General features: G+C 44.5%; 1 protein-coding gene across 1 annotated transcript in view; it reads right to left on the reverse strand.

Annotated features, from left to right (window-relative positions):
• Window positions 1-1,559: 1,559 nt before the first annotated feature.
• Window positions 1,560-20,818, reverse strand: part of LOC306940039 (uncharacterized protein) — a 35,128-nt gene continuing 15,869 nt past the window's right edge. Inside the window, exons 2-3 of the mRNA XM_079524961.1 lie at window positions 16,812-16,952; window positions 1,560-2,775 (exon numbers count right to left, since the gene is read on the reverse strand). Of these exons, the coding sequence (XP_079381087.1) occupies window positions 2,213-2,775; window positions 16,812-16,952 (704 nt within the window). The 3' untranslated portion in view covers window positions 1,560-2,212. The remainder of the gene's footprint in view (window positions 2,776-16,811; window positions 16,953-20,818) is intronic.

Below are 20,818 nucleotides of genomic sequence, written 5' to 3' on the forward strand. Positions count from 1 at the left end.
TTTTCTTTTTTTTGGTGGCCATCTACAGGCCGGCCATGACTGTACTACAGCTGGAAGTTTGTTCCACAGCTGTGGAATTGAGATACTTTTTTTTTTAACTCATATAATCTGCTATGATTTCTTAAATTATTATTCATGACATGAATGTGCAGTAGCCTACCAAAAAAAGAGGAAATTTAAAAAAATATATAATGTCACGTTATTATTTATATAAATACAAAGTGGACTGGTTGGAGGATAAAATAAATAGTATTCTTAAACTACATTTGTGTGACTTTTTTGGTTTTTTTTTTTTATCATAGTCTCTGCTCTGCTTTTTCTCCCTGGAAATAAAAACGTCTGGGTTTCCGAGGCTACTGCTCTGCTGCTGACGCTATTTCCGGTTACCTTTACGCACGGGGCGCACGGATTTGAATTTCTCCGGTCAGCCTGAATGTGTGTGTTGTTGTTGTCAACATGGTTCAGAAGAGAATGAGTGATTTATTTGGTGGGTCCAAGCCCAAATCAAGTCTAGTTCATGAACCCTTCATGAGCACCAGCAGCAGTGTTCAGCAGGGAACGAGTGCCAACGTTGAGTCCGTTGTCGTCGTCGTCGGAGGACAATAATAAAAACAACAACAGCAGCAGCAGCAGCACAAGCAGCAGTGTCCATCCCCCTGTACCTGCAGCCGTGAGCCAGGCGACTACCGTTAATACCCTCACGTAGCCTACATAATGACATTCTGGACACGTAACTCACGTTGGATATACAGTAAATGCCATGAGGGAATTAACCACCCCGGAGCGCAAGAGCACATTTGGGGTTTAAGGTAAAGCATTTACAATGTAACTATATTATTTCTCTAATAGTCACTATTGCAGTGAGAAATAATATAGTATTTACTAATTACTATGGCCGCCGTGCCAACTGAACTGCTGAATGCTGCTGCAATTTAATGTTAGATTCTGACGGGGAGGGATCTATGATGAATGATGACGATACAACACCGGGGTCGCCGAGCCCAGCTGCGCTGTCAGCTGTCTGTTGTATAATAGGGCTATAATTTATATGTTTTGTTTTGATATCGGCGCCTTGCCAATGTCATGTGTAGCCTAAATAGGCCTATGCCTTTTTATGATGCATTTTGTCAGTTTGTTCATATAACTTGCGTGTGGAGAGGGAAAGTAAAAGCCACTTTTCCGTGTGAATGCGCGAAAACGCGCGTGAACGAGGCACATGCACGCGCATTTTTGCGCACGCATTTTTGCGCGCGTGCGCCCAAATCTGTGCTCCACCACCTGGAAACAAAGTTAGGCGCCCCTGCCCGGCAGTGATAGGCACTAGCCAATGGGAGGACAGATACACCCTGTGTTCACTCCACTGGGCAGGGTTTCATTCAGTGATCCACCAGCACTCCAAATGCAAGGCAGACGATCCAGAGCAAAAACAACAAATGCACTCGGATTTCAATAAATGTAAACCTCTTTATTTGTGGTGAATGGCCTGAATAACTAGCACTGTTTACCCCATCCAGATAGCTTAGGTTTAAACAAAACAAAACCAAAAAAATCATCAGGAAGTTATGCACAACTTTCACACAAGGGCTCATAGGACACTGGAAACAGGTGGATACAGGGGGATCATACTGATGGCCATGCCCTCTGGTTCAGATAAATATTACACCTTGCTGTATGAGTCCTCATGTGTCTTTTTAGAGTACTCAACTCACTAAAGGCTTTGCTACAAACATTACAAGTGAAGGGCTTTTCTCCGGTATGAGTCCTCATGTGTGTTTTTAGAGTATTCGACTCACTAAAGGCTTTGCTACAAACATTACAAGTGAAGGGCTTTTCTCCGGTATGAGTCCTCATGTGTGTTTTTAGAGTACTAAACTGATTAAAGGCTTTGCTACAAACTTTACAAGTGAAGGGCTTTTCTCCGGTATGAGTTCTCATGTGTTTTTTTAGAGTAGCCAACTCACAATAGGCTTTGCTACAAACTTTACAAGTGAAGGGCTTTTCTCCGGTATGAGTCATCATGTGTCTTTTTAGAGTACCACTGTCACGAAAGCCTTTGCTACAAACTGTACAAGTAACTGGCTTTTCTCCTGTATGAGTCGTCATGTGTGCTTTTAGGTGAGCCTTTCGACTAAAGACTTTTCTACAAACTGAACAAGTAAATGTTTTTTCCCCTGGATGAGTCGTCATGTGTCTTTTTAGACTTCCCGCATGATTACACATTTTGCAACACACTGCACAACTGAAACTTGTCTTCCCTGTGTGACTGCATGGAGTGAGTTTCTTTCGATGGTTTCAGGTCCCGGGACATCTTGTTGCTCAAAGACAATCTCTGTCCTTCCACATGTTGTGTCTTGTGTGACTTCAGTGTGTTTAAAGGTGACTGATCTACACTGGGCTCCCACTCATCACTGTCTTCAGTGATGTCAGATTCAGAACAGTGTGAAGAGAGGAGCTGCTCATCACTAGCTGGTTGTGATGTTCCACAGTCCTCTACATCAGCTTGTGTTTTCATGTGTTCTGTTGAGGTGCTGGCTACAGGCTCTGTGTCTCTGTTCTCACCATCATCATCTTCACTTTTCACTGTTAGTAATGTCAGCATTGACCTATCAACCTCTTCTGGTCTTTGAAGTAGCTCCTCCTGCTCATCTTTAATGTGTGGAGGCTCTGGTTCCTCCTGGACCAGACTGGAGCTCCTCTCCACTTCAGAGGGAACCTCCTCTTTACACACAGGGAGGTGCAGGACGTCTAGGGAAAACACAGGGAGGTGCAGGGCGTCTAGGGAAAAGATACAATGAGAAACGGTAAAGGTTTGATTTGATTTTTGTAATGCAGTGTTTCCTCTGTTAAATTAAATGATAGTGCACACACATCCACTGTAGTGCTCAGGTGCAGTTCTCAACAATGGCAAATAAAGTATTCAGATTGGTAAAGAAAAAAGCTTGTCTGTTTTTATTGCGCTCTAAATTCCCTAATGAATGATGGAAACACTGATGGACCAGATTACTGATGTTTTAACTGAACCATAGTCCGATTCATGGTACATTCAGATTGATCCAGGAGTCAACGCATCGATGCAAATCACATTGTTAATGTTAAAACCGATTCATCGATTCATCTTGACATCCTTAGTACCGACACACTTTCACCGCTGATGATAGCTCCACAAGAGATCAGAATAAAATACCGTAATTTCCGGACTATAAGCCGCTACTTTTTACCCATGCTTTGAACCCTGCGGCCTATACAACGGTGCAGCTAATCTATGGATTTTTACAGCTAACGGCCACTAGGGGGCCTTCTAAATCTATCTATGGCCGGTCCACATCCCTCACCTTTAAGTGGCGGGCTCCAGCAGGAAAGGTCGGAGGCCGGAAAAGAGTGAGACAGGCAGTTTGCGCGAACAACAAAAGCAACAAGTGGGAACCAAATGCAGTACGAGAGACAGAACGAGAGCAAGACAGACATTACGAGAGCGAGACAGTTTGCGCAAAATAAGTTTTCATGCACAGACCCTCATTATGGAAAACAAACAAATAAATGCATATGATGCAGCTTTTAAGTTAAAGGCAGTCGATCTGGCTGTTAAAGAAGGACATAGAGCTGCTGCACGTACCCTTGGCATCAATGAATCAATAGTGAGACGTTGGAGACTCCAGCGTGAAGAACTGGCTCAATGCAAAAAGGTGAAAAAAGCTTTCAGAGGTAATAAAAGCAGATGGCCCGAACTTGAAGACTTTTTTGAAGATTGGCTGAACACACAGAGAGCAGACGGTCGAGGGGTTTCCACCGTGCAGATCCGACTGAAACTTCTGCGAATTCACACAAAGAAACATAGACGAACATTCCATCGGACCGGACGAGATCATAAATATGGATGAAGTGCCTTTGACGTTTGACCTGCCTCTCACCAGGACTGTTAACAAGAAAGGTGAATCAACCATTACGTTGAGAACCACTGGCCACGAGAGAACGAATTTCACTTGTGTTCTGGGCTGCACAGCATCCGGATTAAAGCTTCCGTCAAATGGTGATTTTGAAGTGGATGACTATGCCAAAAGAAAAGATCCCGAACAGCATAAAGTCAACAAGAAAGGGTGGATGATGGAAAGCGTAATGAAGGAGTGGCTGATAGAGTGCTACGGGAAGCGACCCGGAGGATATTTTCGCAAAAGAAAAAAGCATTGTTCGTTTTGGACAGCATGAGGGCCCATATAACAGATTCTGTGAAAGCAGCCATCAAGGGCACAAACTCAATTCCAGCTGTAATACCTGGGGGCACAACGAAGCATCTGCAGCCACTCGACATCAGTGTGAATCGTGCGTTCAAAGCGGCGAGAAATCATTCACCAAAACTGGTCGCATGCGAAAAGCAACTTTTGCTCAAGTCTGCCAGTGGATCCTGACAGCGTGGAGCAGTGTCAATACATCCACAATCTCCAACGGGTTTAGAAAGGCTGGACTGCTGCGTGATGAAGGACGCCACCACAGCTGACGAGGCCCTTCAGAGGATGTTCGATTCCGACAGTGACGAAGAGGAGTTCGTTGGTTTTGAGAGCGACAACGAAGGAGAGATTGGGAGAGCGGCTGTCGAAGCCACCCTGAGGCTGTTCGTTTCCGACACTGAAGAAGAGGACTTTGGTGGTTTTAGTATGATGGGAGAAGACGAAGATGAGGATGAATGACTGACTTTTCTTATTACAGCCTTACTGCACCTTAGCCTAAAAGATGAAGACGAGGATTAATTACTTTTCTGGTAGGCTGGTTATATTTTAAGCAGCCGTGTTACTGCACCTGTAGGCCTACTGCCGTGTTACAGGCACTTTTAATTTAGCACATTTAATTTAGCCATTTATTTATTTATTGCCTCATCAAGCGATGCGCTGGGAGCGCACCGTTTATTATCTCTGCACAGTGTAGACGTTTCTTCGAATGCTGTTAAACATGTGAAAGTTTGTGTGTCTGAAACGCTATGTGATACAGTAGAGTTTACACAGCCCAGTACAGTACATGTTCCGTACTATTGCTCTAAATGGTAACACTTGAATAAGTTATGCAAATATGCAACTTGTTTGTTGAAATGTTAATAAAATGGAAGCTTCCCCAAACAGCCATCTCTTTAATCCCACCAACTCGCCCCCGCAAAGTGTTTTAATGTAGCTAACAGTTAATTTAGTATTTCCCTCCCTCTCTGAAATCTGAAATGATCTTGTATATAAACATGTATTTTATTGTATAGTAGTCGATCTCTATACTCTGTAGAATTAAGAAAGAACAACATGACACAGAGATGGTGACTGCTTAATTAAGTTAATTTAGGACCTTCTAGCAGTTAATCTCGTTTTATTAAACACATTTCTTCCATGTAGCCCATGTAGCAACTCATAATGTAATAAGGGCTCATAAGGGCTCATAATGTAATAATTTAATTGTAATAAAAACTCATAATGTAATAATCAGCTCATAATGTAATAAAAATCACACCCGTGTGAACTGAGTGGTGCAACTTTGTCTCTAAAACGGTTACTAGAGTGAAATGTCTCCAATCTGATCTTTTGCCACTATGCCTAACATCTGTTGAAGAATAACGATAGAGATTGATTATAAGCTTTTTTGAGATCACTCTGACGTGATGTCGGTGATGTCAGTGACGTCACATACTAACCATAGCAACCATGCTCACCCGTACAGGCACAAACACACACGGGGACTAACAAAGCCAGTTGTTGGAGTGGTTTGCACCACTCAAAAATATGAGCGCATAACGTAATAACAGATTTTTCTATAATGTAATAATGTGTTACGTTATGAACGACCACATTCGTTCATAATGTTCAGTAATAAAATAATAATGTAATAAAAGTTCATAATGTAATAATGGCCCATATTGGTGAGAAAAGTCTTACACCGTCATATTTATTACTTCTGTTGACAAATGTAGACTTTCTTATGGCCCATATAGTCTTACACTGTCATATTTATTACTTCTGTTGACAAATGTAGACTTTCTTATTGCCCATATAGTCTTACACTGTCATATTTATTCTGTTGACAAATGTAGACTTTCTTATGGCCCATATAGTCTTACACTGTCATATGTATTACTTCTGTTGACAAATGTATAAGGCCCATAGTCTTACACTAATATTTATTACTTCTGTTGACAAATGTAGACTTTCTTATGGCCCATATAGTCTTACACTGTCATGTTTATTGCTTCCGTTGACAAATGTAGACTTTCTTAAGGCCCATATAGTCTTACACTGTCATATTTATTACTTCTGTTGACAAATGTAGACTTTCTTATGGCCCATATTGTTGAGAAAAGTCTTACACTGTCATATGTATTACCTCTGTTGATCTTATGGTCCATATTGTTGAGAAAGATCTTACACCGTCATATGTATTACTACTGATCATGATCGGTATCATGATCAGTATCATGCTAGTATCATGGTCAGTATCATAACAGTATCATGGTCAGTAGCATGGCCAGTATATTGAATTGAATTTAATTGATTTGAATTGAATCTCAATTGAATATAAATTTAATTGAATTGATGTTGAATTGATTCAATTCAATTCAATGCATTGAATCTCAATTCGATTTGATTAAATTCAATTCAATTGAGATTCAATTCAATTAGTTGAATCTCAATTAAATTAGTTTAATCTCAATTCAATTCAATTAAATTAGTTGAATCTCAATTCAATTCAATTAATTCTCAATATTGAATTGAATTGAATTGAAATTGATTCAATTCAACACAATTCAATTCAATATACTAGCCATGATACTGTCCCGACCAGCTCCGAACCTCGACTGGCCTGACCTGTCCCCCCCCTGTTGGGAGGTCACCCTCGTCCACCCTTTCCAGACCCCTTGACCTCGGCATGTCACAGAGACACTGTGACTCCTAGAACCGAGGCCGACTATAGGAGGCCTACCCGTCCTACTGGACCCTCAGCCTCCTTCTCTCCCTATCAGCCATGCAGGCTGACCGAGACTACAGCTTCCTAGACCGTCCCTCTCTTCGGAGCGGCAGGGAGGAACTAGCCTACAGTGAAGATGACTACTATGACACCGCCCGGCCCACTGGGCCCCGCTCTCAGTCCTTCGACAAGCTCCCCCCTCTCTTCCTGGCCGACGACCAGGAATGGGTGACCTACTGGATGAGGAGCAGCCTATGGATGAGCTGCCACAATTCCAGGAACCGTTGGACAACTACAGGGCCTTGGACGAAGTAGGCTACGACGACCGTGACCACACTGCCGACGTAGCTGATGAGGCAAACTCCGGCTACTCCGTGTCGCTCTCATGTCCCTCTGGACTCGGTCGAGTTGCCCTCCCAAGGCTTCGACAAGCTGCCAGCCATTGACCGCATAGTAGGAGCCTTTCTCCTCAACCCCACCTCCCCCCGCGTCACGCCATTGACGCGCGACCCCGTCCTCTCTGAGAGGCGTGACAGAGAGGCCGCAGCGGCAAACGCCAAACACTACGCCCTCGTAGTAGCGTCCGGCAAGCATCTCAATGCTTCGGCCCTACTCCAGGGTTCCCAGAGCGCTCTACTTCAGGAGATGGGCGACGCCCCTACCCCTGAACAACTGGCAGAAAATCCATCCATCAACTCCGAGCGTATCAGGTGGCCAAAAGCTTCACCCGAACTGGATCCCGATGCCCGGGGAGAACTTTCGGAGGGTGCTATCATCCCCGGAGGCCTCTTCAGAGAGAGGATGGCCCTCAACGTGGTCCGTGGAAGACCAAGACGAGGCCCTGGCAGCCTTCGTCCCCCGTGCCGTGCGTCCCCGCGCTCAGGGTCGTGCGCAGGGACAACCTCCTCGCCAGCCTCCTCGTCCTCCTCAATGCCAACAGCATCCTGTAGGCAACAGGAACGCTCGCCAGGGCCCGCATCCCCGTCTTGACAGGTTTGATGGGGCCCGGGACCCCCAGCAGGCCAGGACCATGGCACAGGAGGGCCTGTAGCCAGGTCCCTGGATATTGTTTACACAAATACAGCTGTTTCTGTATTTTCTGTATTAAAGGCCTTGCCACAAAAATAAATAAATAACACAGGAGGGGACATGAGCCCACTGCCACGGGAGCCCCATGGGCTCCCCGACGCAGTGCGGCACGGCATGAGGTCAGTGGTGTAGTAGAACGCCACTGGGGAGACGGGTCATCCCAATTTTTCTCTGGCCCAGAGTAGCAGCGGGTTCTACTCCTGCTACTTCCTGGTCAAGAAAAGGGGGGGGGATGCCTCCGTCCTATACTGGACCTACGGATACTCAACAAGCATCTCAAGTCTTTCCAGTTCAAGATGCTGACGGCCAAGTCGCTGGTGCGCTCCAGGCGACTGGTTCACATCCATAGATCTAAAAGACGCCCATTTCCACATCCCTATATACCCACCTCACAGGAAGTTCCTGCGATTTGGGTTCCAGGGAAAGGCTTACGAGAACACGGTCCTCCCATTCGGGATGTCTCTCAGTCCCAGAGTGTTCGTCCGCTGCATGGAGGCCGCCCTGCCTTGAGACGTTTAGGTCTGAGGGTGGCCAGCTACATCGACGCTTGGCTTCTATGTACGGACTCAGCAGAGGAGGCAACCAGGAACACAACTCGGGTTGTGTCCCATGTGACCTGGGTTTCAGGATAAACCAAGCCAACCTACCCAATCCACGGATTTCATAGGCTCTCATGGACTCATGGCCTCGGCCATCTCTCTGGTGCGCTTGGGCAGACTCCATATGAGGCCTTTTCAGCGTTGGCTGAAATCCCTCAGACTGTCCACCAGATTCAGAGTGAAAGTGTCCTCGAACTTCAAACAATTCCTCAGAGGTCACCACGTCCTGGTCCGTTCCGACAACACCACAACGGTGTGCTATATCAACAGGCAGGGGGTACTCCGGTCTTCTCGCCTGTGCTCCCTGGCGCACAGACTCCTGACTAGGGATGGAGCTCGTTAAGGTTTTATTGATAACGATCACCTTATCGAGCAGGCTTATTGAGCCGGGTCCTTATCGAGCCCACTATCGAGCATTTGCTATTATTTTGTGGAAAGAACCTTATTTTTATTGGCCAGTTGTGAGAGTTTGTATGTCAATAAACAGTTCTAAGGTGCACACACACACACACACACACACACACACACACACACACACACACACACACACACACACACACACACACACACACACACACACACACACACACACACACACACACACACACACACACACACAATATATATGCTTATTATATTTTAATAATCTTCTCTTTATTTTAACCAACCAAGACATCCCTTTGCACTACATTTTACTAGTACTTTTACAGTACCTTTCTAACAGACAGAGGGAACTGTTCATTGTGTACCGTCACACAAGTGAAATGTATACATCATCGTACGGCGGTGTCGCGCACCAAAAATAGCCAATCTACAAGCTCACAACGCATCTGGTTGCACCGCGTTGTAAGCTTGTAGCTCTGCAACGCGGATAGACTGAGAAGTTGCACATTGAATAGTCGATTGAATAGTCTCACGTATTATGTGAGACTATTCAATCGATTCGCGGGAGATACAGTATTATAACTCTATGGCAGTTTCCCAAACGTATTATTATGAATTGGATTAATAATTTATGGCAACGTCTTACCGTGCTTGCCTTGGGCAGCAAGCACGGTAAGCACAACACGCGTTGGGTGGAAGAGCAGGATGTTTATTCCGCTGCAGCAGCTGAGGCTCCCGTGTTGTTTCGACTCGGTGCAGACATCATGCAAAGGTATCGCATTTGGGTTTAATACAATGCATTATGGACAGATGTCTATGCATTGTCGAATTGCTCCCTTTCGTGAATGCAACAACTGTGGTAGGCTACATTATTGGCCGCGTTTCCCGTACAGATTTCTTACGCATCTTCTTCATCTTCAAAGTTCTACGCACGCGCATAGGGCTCTAGGCTTCTGTTTGCGGCCCTCTAGGCCGCAAACAGAAGCCTTTCTGCTGTCTAATTGGCTGCATGGGCAGCGAATCAGACACCATGTCCTTTTTTGGGAAACGACAAGATAGACATAGAATACCTAGATAGAGCACAGCCTTACGTGTCATAAGGCCTCCAGCATGAATTAATTTAGAAGCAACCCCGTTTTTCCTAAAGCCTTTTTAAATATAAAAATGTCGTAATTAAATTAATATTTTTAGCATCATCTAGAGAATTTCAGCCATCTTGCCACATTTTATATTTCTTTTAGAATTATTGGATTACCCGTGACAGCACATTTAGGAAAATGCAGTAGGCTAATTATTTTTTTGGAAAGGCTTGCCACCAAACATGCAGTCATCTTTTTTTAGTATGGTAAACAATAAACATTGCAGGCAATGCATTTTGATTTAATTGTAAGAGGGAGCGTATCAACACACATGTGTAACCAATACATGCAGTGCATGTGAACTGTGCTTGAGCATTATATGCCGACGTTAGCATCTCACTCCATATAATTTAATAAAAGCATATAAAAAACATGAATTATACACCCAATGAAAATGTACACTTCACGGATTATAGGCCATTTGGAATTAGAACAATCGGTTGAAGATTGCCCGAGTATAGGACGATTTAAATATCAACTTTGTGGTTGCGCTGAGGTAGTGAGGACCTGCGCACCGAAAATGCATGATCTGCAATTAAGCTCACAAAGCGCTGTCATGCAACACTTGGAGCTTGTAGATACACGGATGACAATAAACATTTCACAGAATACCGTATAGGCCTATACCACTTTGAATTAAAACAATTGGTTGTGCATAGGCTGCATAGGCACGTAGCCTATATTTCTTTTATGGATGTGGAGCCGCGGAGGACTGGTGTTGCGCTGTTGTTAGGTGAGTGGCGTGCGGAGATCTGCAAACTCAACACGGTGAACACGCATATAATAATATAAATGAGGGCTGAGGCTGATTAAGTTTGCAAATAACGGCCCATGGGCGGTTATATGGACGAACGGGTCGGAATCGGACGAAATTGTCACGGATCCATTCGGGTTCGGTTTAACTATATGAAAATATTTTCGGAACGGGTCGGAATCGGTAACATGTCACAGATTAATTTAAAGAGTAAAGAGAGCCTACTGTCAGCTGTCCAGCAGTCCAAATATTATTAAATTAAATTTCAGAATGGTAGACCTGAGGCCTACCATTTACCAGGCCTCAAGCCTGAGGCCTATACCAGGCCTGAGGCCTACCATTGCGTGGCACATCTATGCACGGAACGTCTATGTTCACAGGCGTCATGCTTCACTGCGCGTGCCTAGAACTTTGCTCTTAAGAAGATGCGTAAGAATAATTATTTGAGAAACCGGGCCATTGTATTTAGCTCCCCTCTTGTCTTTTTTTTTTAATGTTACCAAACTTTTCACCCATTCCACCATACTACCACCACGGCAAACGATGAGGAACCATGCAACCACCCGTCGCGTCCCAGCCCCCTTTATAGCGAGCGGCCCATGACGTCAGCCGCTGCGGCTATACCCGATAAGAGGCTCGACAAGCCAAACGCTTATTGATAATCGGGTCTCGATAAATGCCGAACCGGGTTGGTAATGGACCCGATTTTCGGGCTCCATCCCTACTCCTGACGTGGTGCGACAGCCGCTTGCTGTCACTCACAGCATGCCACGTCCCGGGCCACTTCAACGAAGGGGTGGACCTACTGTCCAGGGGACCCTTACGCTACAGCGAATGGTCCCTGAACCCCAGGGTAGCGGACTTGGTCTGGACCAGGTTCGGCAGACCGGTGGCGGACCTCTTCGCCTCGGAGACGAACAACAAGCTCCCGCTGTTCTTCTCTCTGTCAGGCTCCCCTCCGCTGGGCCTAGATGCGATAGCGCATCAATGGCCTTGGGGGCTGCTTTACGCATTCCCACCGGTGGAACTGATTTCGCATGTCCTAGCCAGGGTGCGAACTCAGGGATCAGAGCTACTGCTAGTAGGTCTAGCCTGGGGATCGTGGAGACAGGACATAGTCCATCTCCTGTTCAAAGAACCGTGGCAGCTCCCCCTGTGGAGGGACCTGCTGACCCAGGCCGGAGGAGAGATCTTTCACCCACGTCCTCAGGACCTAGATCTCTGGGTTTGGCCCAGGGGTGTCGCTGGAAGCGACTGGCCTGCCTCCGAATGTCGTAGAAACGATGCTCGGAGCCAGGGCTGCCTCCACCAGACGACGTTATAACACAGCATGGCATGTGTTTCACGTTGGTGCTCGAACAGACAGGAAGAGGTCTTCCCCTTTCAAGCATCTGTGAGGAACATTTTGATTTTCCTGCAGGAGTTCCTGGACAGAGGTCTGGGCCTCTCCTCAGTCAAAGTCAACCTAGCGGCCATAGCGGCCTATCATGTTGGTATGAACAATAGACCAGTCAGTGAACACCTGCTGATCCGTCAGTTCATGAAAGGAGATACGCACCTCAGACCAGTTGCCTGAGATTCAGCGGTAATGACACCAGGGTCACACTTAGACCGAACCTTTCGTTTCTACCTAAGACCTTCCCCTCAGGCTGCGCGCCTGTGGACCTCACAGCCTTCCATCCCCCTCCCTTCTCATCGTTGGAGGACAGGAGACTGCACTGTCTCTGTCCTGTGAGGGCCCTGAAAGTCTACAGGTCAAGGACTGCCCCCTTAAGGCTGGGTGAGCAGCTCTTTGTAGCCTGGGGTTCTCAATGGAAGGCTAAACCCATTTCGAAGGTGAGACTTTCGCAATGGATTGTGGAGGCTATAAGATTAGCCTATACCTCAAGTGGTACTGAGCCCCCCGAGGGTCTACGTGCACACTCTACGAGAGGTTTGTCCACATCCTGGGCCTTGGCCAAGGGAGTCCCGATTCAAGATGTCTGCGCCGCGGCGAGTTGGTCGCCTCCATCGACTTTCGCCACGTATTATAACCTGGCCCCCCAGCAAACCTGGGACATGCAGTCCTGGAGGCTGCCGCTCCTTGAGTCAGACAGTCTGACTGGTTTTGGTCAATAGGTCCCTTCTGGCCTCTGACCGTGAGTATGGATGACCATGTTTCTTGACCAGGGCAGAGCTGTCAGCCCCTGGGTCAAGGACATCATCATAGTGTATGTCTCTTTAGGTGAACGTACAGGGATGGTTTGTCTCTCTCTAGAAGAGATGATCCTAGGGTCGATCTTTCTATCAGCCAAGGGTGATCATACGGGAGCGTTATGTTCCCCATACGACTCTCTCCGAGAGGGACTTAAGCTAACTTCGGGTTACTTCAGTAACCTCAGTTAGATAAGTGACGAGAGAGAGAGAGAGTCATTAAGTCGCCCTTCTGTCTTGTCAATAAGTCAGAAAGCAGGTTGATAGGAATGACACGCTGAGGGCGGACCTCAGGTTATATACCAGGTGGGTGGGGTATACAACCGCGCCTTGAGTGACAGTTCACAACCCAATACAATTGTTCTGTGAGTGTATGTTAGGCTTGGACTCTCTCTCTCTCTCTCTCTCTCTCTCTCTCTCTCTCTCTCTCTCTCTCTCTCTCTCTCTCTCTCTCTCTCTCTCTCTCTCTCTCTCTCTCTCTCTCTCTCTCTCTCTCTCTCTCTCTCTCTCTCTCTCTCTCTCTCTCTCTCTCTCTCTCCTCTCTCTCTCTCTCTCTCTCTCTCTCTCCCTCCCCCCCCCCCCCCCCCCTAACTGAGGTTACTGAAGTAACCCGAAGATACTGATCACTGGCCATGTTACTGACATTCTCAACAATATGGACCATAAGATCAACAGAGGTAATAAATATGACAGTGTAAGACTACATGGGCCATACAGAAGTCTACATTTGTCAACAGAAGTAATAAATATGACAGTGTAAGACTACATGGGCCATACGAAAGTCTACATTTGTCAACAGAAGTAATAAATATGACAGTGTAAGACTATATGGGCCATAAGAAAGTCTACATTTGTCAACATAAGTAATACATATGCCAGTGTAAGACTATATGGGCCTTAAGAAAGTCTACATTTGTCAACAGAAGTAATACATATGACAGTAAGACTATATGGGCCATAAGAAAGTCTACATTTGTCAACAGACGTAATAAATATGACAGTGTAAGACTTTTCTCACCAATATGTGCCATTATTACATTATGAACTCTCATTACATTATGAACTGCCATGTGGTCGTTCATAACGTAACACATTATTACATTATAGAAATATCTGTTATTACGTTATGCGCTCATATTTTTATTACATTATGAGCAGTTATTACATTATGAGTTGCTACACCCATGTTTTGTAATGGCATCATCATGCTATTATGCCCGTGGATATACAGAGTGAACTTAACAATGAAAAATTAATATGATAATACCTTTTATATAATCACCAACAGGGGCGAACCCTTACATATGGTAATTAAACATTAAAACACCTGCGGCTTATAGTCCGGTGCGGCTTGTATAATGACACATTTATGTTTTTTCCCTAAATATTATAGTGTTTAGACTGATGCTAGGTTCATGGCTTACCTACAGTATGATCCTATATCACTGAGACACTACACTGTCTCTATACATTTGATGAATGTGCTTACCTTGCTTACTGTAAGTTGCTCTGGATAAAGAGCGTCTGCTAAATGCCTAATGGCCCCTACACACTGTAGTTATAAAGTTGTCGGCAAATCATCATATTGTTATGTATTTCACACTACAGGAGGCTTTTTTTTTTTAATCGACTGTCATTATATCGTTGTGGCTTTCACACTAAACGATTGGTTGCCGACTAGGGATAACACACTTCAAGAGTTCACCAAGATGCGATCCAGACCAGATATAGGCTACATCATTTGTTTTTTTATTCCAATTAATTTTTCTCACGCACATGCAGGATGCCGTGATACAAGCGCCAGACCGATACAGGACGCCTCTCTCTCTCTGTGCATGCCTGTAGCATAATGTAACAACCTTTGGCTAGTTTGGCTAACGGCCGATGTAATCTACATAAAACCGGCCGAAATCCTTGCGTGCACGCGCACGGTCTTTAGCTGCGTAATATGCGATATTCCGGGCTTGATTAGAGCTTAATTTGACTTAGATATTAAAATAAACGATGATCGCTTTTAGCATCCTGGACAGATGACTGTGTAACACAGTGCAGAAAGATAGCGGATGTTGATGTTCTGTTTAACCGGAAATGACATCAACAGATTCGCTCTATTCGGCATAATGGTGAAATGATGAATTAAAATGATGAATTAAAAATATGAATAGTGCAGGTAGAAGGCAAGGGTGCAGTACGTTGTTCAGACAAGTCATTGGTCCGACAAAACGACAACCCACTTAAAACCCTAACCTAACCATAACCGCAAGCACGGGAGCAGACGCTAGTCCGACATGCGTCGTTCGGCGGAATTACATGAAGAAGGCAATCCACTGTTAATTAGGGTGGCCATAAGGTGGTTAAAACTAGCCTGACTAGGTGCTTCCGTGATTATAGTTGGTAACGTGTTCCATATTGAAATAGTCCTGAACATTACAGATCTGAAAACCGCATTTGTTCTGGGCTGCCTGGTAGCATGATTATGACGATCTCTCACATACTGTATTTGTGAATACAGATAAACTGGTTGTTTACTATGACAAATATTCCTAAAGAAACTCACTAAATTGCATGCCAACCTCTCCTCTACTCTGAGCCATGAGAGACTGGCATGAAAACTCTCTGTACTCTGCCTCACTGGACAGTGCAGTGCAAGCCTTGCAGCTTTATTCTGAGCTATTTGAAGCTTGGACAGATGTTTTTTGTCTGCACCCGACCAAATTGTAGAACAATAATCAAGGTGAGATAGTACTAGTGCCTGTGTCACTAGCACTCTAGGCTGGGGTCAATAACGAGGAACACCTTTTAATGCATGCTATTCCTCTGCCCATTTTCTTTACAATATTTTCAATATGTTTATCCCATGTTAGCTGTCCATCGAGTGTGACACCCAGCAAAACTGCCTCAATATTTGAGTCTTTAAGTGATAGGCACAGCTGACTAACTTCCTTAGTAGCATTTCTAGTAGTGAACACTATACTTTTAGTTTTGGCTACATTCAGAACAAGTCTGTTAAGTAATAGTTTCAGTTCTGATTTAAGTGTTTTTTAACTTGAGTAAACTGTTTGATGCATAATAAACAGTTGAATCATCTGCAAATAAAGTACAACGACTCTTATCTAAAACAAAAGGCATGTCATTTTTAATATTGTGTAAAGTAGAAGGCCTAGGCAGCTGCAGCGAGACAGGACGTTAAACCTTGATTTTCATGAAATAACTCCGTCTCTCCACACACACACACCACACACACACACACACACACAAGGTCCAAAAGTTTGCTCCGATGCAGTTTTATCAACATTATTCAAGTGAAATGAGTCTTATAAATAGTCTTATAAACTATTTAACAGCAACATTGGGCTAATATAGCTACCATGTACGACACAGGGCAGGGATTTACCCAAGGAATAAAGGCTATATATATTATCATCTGATCATCTGTCGATACAGTGTCAGCGAGCACAGCTGTCCTGTGCTCTCATTGGCTGTAATACAGGACTTCTCGGTGTGCAGTCGCAACCCATTTCATACTGTACGATCCAGTCGCTCGGCGCTGGATCTTCTCACAGAGCCTTTCACACACAGCAAGCAAAACCTTTGCGATCAAAGCCTGATCTTGCGTCAGATCGGGAGTTTTGTCGGCGAGCACCAAAAATGGCATAATCGGAGCAAATATCGTGCAGTGTATACGAGCCATAAATAGTAAAGTGTATAGAGCTTGAAACTTACTGAGATCTATGTGGTCTTCAAGTTCCTGTTTAAGGTGGTCTTCAGGTTCCTGTTTAAGGTGGTCTTCAGGTTCCTGTTTAATAGAAACAGTGGTGTCTGGAGGACTGATCTTCACCTGCAGACTGGACTCCACACACTGGTCTGGAATGAAGGAATACAATAAGGACTTTAACAATGAGGACTTTGATGTGACCTGGATGAGGACTTTATATGATGGGAAACGAATAATGGCTTCAATTAGGGATGTTAAACGACTCATATTTGGCGAGTCGACGTGTCGTGGCCATTTACAGACGTGTCGATCGATTTTTCTCTTTTACTTTTTCAGTTGACAGGAGAGTGCAACTGTGCATTGACTGCATTCCTTTAAGCGCCACAAGTTCTGCAGCTGCACCCATCATGTTAGAAATTGCATCAAAGCCCCAATGATAATACATTCAAAAAATCACACCTGTGTGAAGTGAGGGGCGCTCTTTTCATTATACATCATCATATCATACATCATCTCATGAACATGGGGCAGCGGTGGCCTAAGGGTTAGAGGAGCGCCCTTGTTGCCGAAAGGTTGCCGGTTCGATTCCCCGGACGGGCAGGAAAAATCTGGGTGGGGAAGTGATTGTCATCACTCACCCAACACCGCTGAAGTGCCCTTGAGCAAGGCACTGAACCCCCAACTGCTCCCCCTGGAGCTGCTTAGTGGCCAACAGTATAAGACTGTGGTTGTACTGGTCAGCTCCCAGGTTTTAATGTGTGTGTGTGTGTGTGTGTGTGTGTGTTTCTATGTGCAGGGCGTTGCTGAAAATGAGCACCTGTGCTCAGCTACTTCCCTGGGTAAATAAAGAACAAACAACTGAATTTATGTGATTCGTTGGTTAAATTGACGTAATATTTGGCAGAATTTTTTTTACCTAATGTCAATGGCAAATATGAGATCCAAAACATTGTGTTTATTGTCATGATTTGTCACGACAAGAGTTGGCTTTGTCCGTGGCGTAAACGTCTTTAAATAAATACTTTTTGAAAAGTCTATGAGGAAAATGAACGGGGAATTCTTTTCCGGGTCTCTCGAGGGGGCGGGACTGCGACGCTCTATATATCACGTTTACATATGACGTAGATTTTCCCTTCATTGTCAATGGCATTTAATGTTTGTGTTGCCACAAATTTACATCATATTTGGCGAACATTTGACCCAATTTCTCCTTTCATTGGCAACTATTGAGATGTGTGGGGACAAAAGCTGTATAGCCTATAGGAGGGGCTAGCACCCCTCAAAACTAAATAAGTGTTAATCCGTAGTCTACAGCAGAAGGATGGCACTCTTCACTAGCCTCACATAGCCAGACGAATCTGCCATTGCCAAAAAAATAAAATACAAAAATAAAATACATGCAGTGATAGTCTGCGAGGCTAGGTCTGCTGTCTGTTTCTCTTCTGTTTGTTTTTTTCCCTTTAGGTTTTTCCTCTCCATCTTGTTTGTATATTTTTTGAGGGGCGCAAGACTAGCTGCCTAGCTTTGTGTGTCGGTGTGTACCCATAGGGAGGATTTGATTGGCTGAGCAATGTACGTATTGAGGATAACAAAGTTAGGACAGCAAAGAGAGGACGCCAATTGCGATTGGCCGGAATGTGTGGACTGACATGGAAACAGCTGGAAAAGAAGGCCCGGGATATAGGACTCTGGCGAACTGTCGTCAACGGCCTATGCTCAATGAAAAGGAGCGATAGGAATGTGTGGTGATAAGAGCACCCCTCACTTCACACAAGTGTGATTTGCTTTTTTGGTAACCTCGCCTCACCAGGCTTTCCACCTCGGAGGAAAGCCTGGTATCTGTTCCAAAAGTGCCGTATGATCCGGTTGGGAGCGGATGATAGCGTTACGTCATGTTGTAGTATTGTTTTGTAGTCATCATGCAGGAACAATCAAACGGAACTTTCTTTTCCTTTAGCCCTGGTCCAGTGCGTCAGTGAGTCTGCGCCCTGTGGGAGTCCCTTCCGCAGCTCTCTAGCAACTTTCTCACTCCCATGCAAAGGGTTTACAATTCCCACCAAATAAACAAAACGACGCACGTAACTACTCACCGAAACAAAGCCTGCTAGACCTGCTAGAGAAAAGTCTATTCTCGGAGCTGGGAAGCATCTCAGGTCCCCAGCTTCTCTAAAATGCACTTTGTGCCATTTTAATAAAGTACTGATACCGGACAGACTAACTTCTTCTTCTACCACTACATTGTTCTCCCCAGCCCCGCCAATGCTTTAGTAACTCCACACTGCTACCGCCATGAAATGGTGGTGAAGGAGTGAATTGTACCTCATAGAAACGCATTACGCAAATGTCTCCAGTCCAACCGCGGCGTTTATAAATATTATTGACGCTGATAAACTATGACATTTGAAAAAAATATGTATATATAACTGTACATATTTACATTGTGTTCTTTTATATGTCACTTATATCTTGATTTCATAATTACGTTTTAATTAAAAAAAACATTTACATAAAATATGTGTGGTTTCTTATTTTTTGTAGTTCCATTTTTCTTTCATTATAATCATATTCCAATTAGCATTTTCTGCCATTATTGTTAATCACTGTCAACCAAACGACTTCAATTCCCATCTGCACTGGGGGGGTTGTGTTACTGTTGTATTGTGGGATGTTGATATTAGGCTTATGGGTATTTCTGGTACACGTGGAGAAGACGGTGGTCGGTGTGTGAGTCAGAGTAATTAATAAGTAGGCCTAGTTTAAAACGTTTACGCGTATTTATTTTATATATTTATATATAATTTATATTTATATTAAATACTCTCTGTAAGTCTTCATCATGAAGGACCAGGTATAGGAGGAAGAAATATCAAAATGCAGTAATTGCTCTGTAAAGATCCAAAAAGGAAAAAAAGGCTACAACAGGCATATACTAGGAGGCCTTGCAAGTCCATTAACATGCAGCCTGTGTTCCCTAATATTTATTTTATTTTATATATATATATATATATATATATATATATATTTTTTTTTTATGGAGGGACAGACAGTAGGCTGACAGGAAATGGGGAGAGAGATGGGGGGAAGACATGCAGTAAAGGCCGTCGGGATCGGGAGTCGAACCCGCGACACACTGCCAGACTGGATTACCAGCCAAGGTGCCTGGACCACTGAGCCATGGCCCAGGCTGTTTTCCCTAATATTGACAGATGATTTTATTTGTTTTAAATGTTACAACCAATTTAAAAAAAAAAATTTTTAAACGATCTTGACCCCCAGACGAAGACCAACAAAGACCCCAGAGGACAAGGAAGACCCCACCCAGGACCCCCACCATGATGGCAACCCAAACCCCAGTCCAGACCCCCACCATGACAACGGAGACCCCACCTAGTACCCCCACCATGATGGCAACCCAAACCCCAGTCCAGACCCCCACCATGACAACGAAGACCCCACACAGGACCCCACCATGATGGCAACCCAAACCCCAGTCCAGACCCCCACCATGACAACGAAGACCCCAGCCAGGACCCCCACCATGATGGCAACCCAGACCCCCACCATAACGCCAACGAAGACCCCACCCAGGACCCCCACCAGAAGAACAGCCAGGACCCCCAACCAAACACCTACCAAGACATTACATTACATTACATTACATTACATTACAGTCATTTAGCAGACGCTTTTATCCAAAGCGACTTACAATAAGTGTATTCAACATAGGTAGGGAACAAAAACTACTAATCACCAGAAGTCTTTAGTGCATTTTCTGCAAAAACAAGCAACCAAGAGTATACCTAGCGCTAAGGTAAAAGTGCAATATATCAGCTACCTATTTCCTTAACCGGATGAGACAAAATAGCTAAATCAAATGAGCATGAGCTAAAACAATTAAGTGTATCGACTAAACAAGATCCAATAAACAATACAACAATAGAAAACAAACGTTCGTACAACTAGTTAACAACAAGTAGGTCAGGCAGAGAGGAAGGGTAGTGTTTCCTGAAGAGGT

This window comes from Electrona antarctica (assembly GCF_951216825.1).
Source record: "Electrona antarctica genome assembly, chromosome: 2".
Lineage (NCBI taxonomy): Eukaryota > Metazoa > Chordata > Actinopteri > Myctophiformes > Myctophidae > Electrona > Electrona antarctica.